Raw genomic sequence first — 4,874 nt, 5'->3', positions numbered from 1 at the left:
CCGGTCCCGGTTCTGTAACCGGTGCCGGTTCTGGTTCTATAACCGGTCCTGGTCCCGGTTCTGTAATCAGTCCTGTAACCGGTGCCGGTTCTGGTTCTGTAACCGGTCCTGGTCCCGGTTCTGTAACCGGTTCTGTAACCGGTGCCGGTTCTGGTTTTGTAACCGGTCCTGGTCCCGGTTCTGTAACCGGTCCTGGTTCTGGTCCTGGTTCTGTAACCGGTCCTGGTTCTGAGCCCAGACCTGTAACCGGTTCTGTAACCGGTCCCGGTTCTGCCCCCAGGTCTTGGCACCACGTGTTCTGTGTGATCAACCAGAGGGAACTGGGCTTCTATAAGGACCAGCGCAGCGCGGCGCAGGGCGTCCCCTACCACAGCGAGATCCCCGTCGGCCTGCAGGAGGCGCTGTGTGAGGTGGCGCTCGACTACAAGAAGAAGAAACACGTCTTCAAGCTCAAGTGGGTTTCAGATGATTATATTTATCTCCGTTCCTTCCAGAGCCTCTGAGTTTAATAAAATCTGTTTCCATCTGAACTTTAATATCTGAGGTCTGAACAGAGTAAATAACAAGCAAACGTTCAGACGCCATGTTTCATTTTGTCCGTCTGTGAAACAAACAGCCTCTGATGTTTAGTTTGTTTCACGCAGCAGTTATTAAAGATGGAGACGAACAGAAAACATCAGAATGAAAACGATAAAACAACCAGACGGCAGGAATCAGGCGACATCTGCAGAGTCACAGGAGCAGAAAGAAGAGTTGGTCCAAAATGAGCTTTAGAGCAAAACATAGCGAGAGATCAGAATAAAATATTTTCCTTCAGCTGGATAAGTTCAAACCAAACAACGACAGTTTGATGAAGCTGCGATAACAAAGTTCACCAGATTCCCTTAAATCTGACGTTTTAATGGTGCTGACATTTCTCCTCCACATGATGATGAAAGTCTCTCATGTGTTCACTCAGATGATCCTTCTTGGGATATTTTTTAATCAAAATCACTTCAGAAATATTTGGAAAGAATTTAGACAAAGACGAGAAAATAAAACCCAGATTTGGCAGAAACATGGTTCTTCTTTAGGAACGTCATGGCGTCGAACAGACGGTAGTCTGGCATGAAGTCAGGAAACACTGCCACCTGCTGGTGGGAGTTGGCATCACTTAAAGCCAATGTTTCTGACTTTTTGCAGTTTAATCACAATAAACTCACATTTATGCATCAGCATGAAAAAATACAGGGAAAAAGCTGAAACTCTTCACCTGGTAAACTTTCTGCATGTTCAGACAAACATTCGCTGGATTGGTGGTGAAATGTAAACGTGGCATTTGAGATGAATCAGATGAACGTGGTTTTCCTGTGAATCCTGACCGTCCTGTCTGACGCTCCGCAGGCTCACGGATGGGAACGAGTATCTCTTCCAGGCCAAAGACGACGTAAGTAACAAACTGAAACTTTGTTTCTGCTCCTGCACATCAGATTTAACTTGTTGTTCCGTCTAGAAAAGGTTTTTTTCTTCCAGCTGATTTCCTTTGACTGTCAGATGGGAAAACTGGGTCGGACCGCCTGGTTCTGGAAAACTGGGAATACTTTTAGTTTTGGTGATTTTCAGTCAGTGAGTTCCTCAGGGCTCCGTCCTCAGCCCCCTAACTCATAAAGTGAGACTTGCGCCGTTATGTTCCTGCTGATGCGTCTCTGCTGGATCAGCTTCTCCATCCTAACCAGGATGAAGAGATTCTGTCCAAACGAGACATGAAGCCCACAGTCTGCAGCAGGTTTGGTTCTCCTGAAAATGAGCTGCAGCCCCAGCAGAACGCTGCAGCCAGAGTCCTGACCAACACCAGGAAGCGGATAATCCACTGGTCTCTGCTTTCTATTGAACTGGGCTGTGAGACATAAACCATGTTCCCACCGCGGGTCCAGACCAGCTCCATGTCTCCAGAGCTGGACCAGCGTTTAGTTTCTCCTCTGATCTGGAACAAACTCCCAGGAAACCTGAAGCTGTTGGTTCCTTTAAATCAGGATTCATTAAACCGACTCACTGTTACATAAATTCCTGTTTCTGAGTGACTTCCCTCCCTTCTTCCGTCCAGGAGGAGATGAACTCCTGGATCTCGGCCATCGTGGCGGCGGCGGGCTCCGGGGTGGAGGTGACCCCCAGCAGCCACAGCACGCCGGCCCCCGCCGCCCGCGCCCAGACGCTGCCGGCCACCGTGGCGGCCTCCACCGCCGAGTCCAGTCCTGGCAAACGGGAGAAAGACAAGGAGAAACGCTTCAGTCTGTTCAGCAAGAAGAAGTAGACGCTCCTCCTCCTCCTCCTCTTCCTCTCCTCCCGCCCCGCGGCTGTTTGGGGTCGCTCCTCGTTGTCCATCGCCGACGTCCTCGTTTATCCAGCTACTAGTCGGTTTGCTCCTAGCAGCTGCGAAGCTCAGAATGTAGATCTGTCTCTTTAATCCATCCTGATGATGATTCCTAACATTTCCTGATCCCAAACAGCCTTCCTCCTCCTCCTCCTCTTCCTCCTCCTCTTCCTCTCAAAGCGTGACTCCAGCATGCCAGCTCCGAGCCAAAACTCTCCACTCTGTGCCTCTAACCGTCCGGTGGCTCAGAGCTCCCGCTCAGCTGCGGCGCGGCGGGAACCTTTGCTAGGAAGGACAGAACCACCGTTAGCGTGTCCGGCAGCTGCTGTCCTACGGATCGCCGCCTGGAGGAACTCCCACTCCGTTTTCCTTCCTGCTGTCTCTCGTCGTCCAGCTTCTCGTGTTTAAACTCCCGGTTCTCCTGGACGTTGTCGCTCGCTCCGGTCTGGCTCCATCCTCGGCCGTTTCTGCGAGGCCTTGTCTTGGCAAGATGCCGTGTGTCCCTGTGTAGAGGAGAACCTGGAGCAGGCGGGTCCGAATGGACCCGCCTGCTGCTGCTCAGCCTGGGCTGACCGGGCTAACTGGGCTGACCGGGTTAACCGGGCTAACTGGGGTAACCAGGCTAACTGGGGTAACCAGGCTGACCTGGTTAACCAGGCTAACTGGGCTAACTGGGTTAATCAGGCTAACTGGGCTGACCGGGTTAACCAGGCTAACCATGCTAACTGGGTTAATCAGGCTAACTGGGCTGACCGGGTTAACCAGGCTAACCATGGTAACTGGGTTGACCAGGCTGAGTAACCAGGCCACCTGGGCTGTCGTGGCTAACCAGGCTAACCGGGTTAACCAGGCTAACTGGGTTAACAAGGCTAACTGGGCTAACCAGGCTCACCATGCTAACTGGGTTAACCAGGCTGAGTAACCAGTCTAACTGGGCTAACCAGGCTAACTGGGTTAACCAGGCTGAGTAACCAGGTTAACTGGGCTATCGAGGCTAACAAGGCTAACTGGGCTAACCAGGCTAACTGGGTTAACTGGGCTATCGAGGCTAACAAGGCTAACTGGGTTAACCAGGCTATCTGGGCTATCGAGGCTAACTAGGCTAACCGTGCTAACTGGGCTAACCGGGCTGAGCAGCTGCTCGGGGCCGTCTAATTCCTGCAGCAGCGTGAACGGCCTGCTTCATCTGTATGTATAACTTGTGTATAACAAACTGTTTAAAATAAACTTGTGTTTAATTTCTTCACTTATTAGTACTAATAATATGACCAACCGTGATGAGCTTCAGTGATTACGTATGAAGGAGGAAACCGAATGTTTAATCAGTTTTCCAACAATCAGTCAGGTTTCTTTTCTACTTGATTTCTGAAACATTAACCTCTGACCTTTGTTTAGTTTTGTGTCTCAGAGTTAATCAGTCTGAGTTTGAAGATGTTCTATAAAGTAACTTTAAGCTGTTCAGTGGATTCTTAATGTCTGGAAGTGAATATCGGTCGCTCGCTTGTTGGCTTCAGCTCTCCGTCGTTTAAAGTGAAACCTGTTGGAGCTTCATGTGGACGCTTCCGTACGGAGCTTCATTCATGACAAAAGTCACTCAAACTCATTTGAAATTTACCAGATGTGGGAAAAGATGCAACATTAAAAACATTTACTGACTCAGTTTCCCACAGTTCTGCTCGTTTTAACACGTTTTTGTTTGGGATGTGATTTATGGTCCACATTATACAAGAAAACTGTTAATTTGATAACAATCACAATTATTTCCTCAGATTTCCATAGTAACCGCCATAAAATTAATGATTTTTCCAAATGAATGCTCATGTTTGTTAGAAAACTATACATTTTGGATTTCTGGTTGATGGTGGGAGAATATTTTTTCTATGAAAAAGACTCTGATTGGAAGAAAATCACAGAGAAGCGGTCCTCCGGCCTGCAGGGGGCGCTTCAGGCAGCGGCTGATTAGCAGCTTTTCCTCCAACTAAAAACGGATCATCATAAAGAAGAAGAATTATTAGATTTAATGTTTGACGTTTGTTTCAGTGATTTTGTCATTGATGGAGTTCCGTAGAGCCTGAATTGAGTTGGTGTAAAGCAGCAGCAATGAGGCCAAACAGGTCAAAGGTCAATCATTAAGGGGGGGCAGGGGGCTGCTTAATTTTTTATTAATATTATTTTGTGCTAAAATCAGGCAGTTTGATAAATAGTGCGCATTCCTGTCACTGTAACCATAGTAACCAGATATTTCTTCATTCTGCACAACAGCGCCACGTTGGGGTAGGCGGGTGGGGGTCATAGGTCATGGGTGGGTGTGATGTGGGCCGGGGGTCACTGCTAGTTGGATCTGCACCGTAGATTTCTCCCCGTCTGTCACATCTGTGCAAAAAGCCATTAAAAGCTTTTAAAACAAACCGACTGCGTTTGGTTCCTGTTCGACATCAGAGAGCCTGTAAGTAAGTACACCCCTAGACCTGTAAGTCAGTGCACCCCTAGACCTGTAAGTAAGTACACCCCTAGACCTGTAAGT

At 48.6% G+C, this 4,874-nt stretch overlaps 1 protein-coding gene across 1 annotated transcript in view; it reads left to right on the top strand.

Annotated features, from left to right (window-relative positions):
* LOC108166932 (spectrin beta chain, non-erythrocytic 1-like) overlaps window positions 1-4,758 on the top strand; it is a gene marked incomplete at its 5' end in the record, with an annotated part of 6,363 nt that extends 1,605 nt beyond the window's left edge. The window contains 3 exons of the mRNA XM_017308830.1: window positions 281-454; window positions 1,384-1,426; window positions 2,084-4,758. Coding sequence (XP_017164319.1) covers window positions 281-454; window positions 1,384-1,426; window positions 2,084-2,290 — 424 coding nt within the window. The remainder of the gene's footprint in view (window positions 1-280; window positions 455-1,383; window positions 1,427-2,083) is intronic.
* Window positions 4,759-4,874: the final 116 nt, after the last annotated feature.

Source organism: Poecilia reticulata, linkage group LG15 (genome assembly GCF_000633615.1).
Source record: "Poecilia reticulata strain Guanapo linkage group LG15, Guppy_female_1.0+MT, whole genome shotgun sequence".
Taxonomy (NCBI): Eukaryota; Metazoa; Chordata; class Actinopteri; order Cyprinodontiformes; family Poeciliidae; genus Poecilia; species Poecilia reticulata.
The sequence above is the reverse complement of the archived record's forward strand: the minus strand, read 5'-3'. Positions and strand labels throughout refer to the sequence as shown.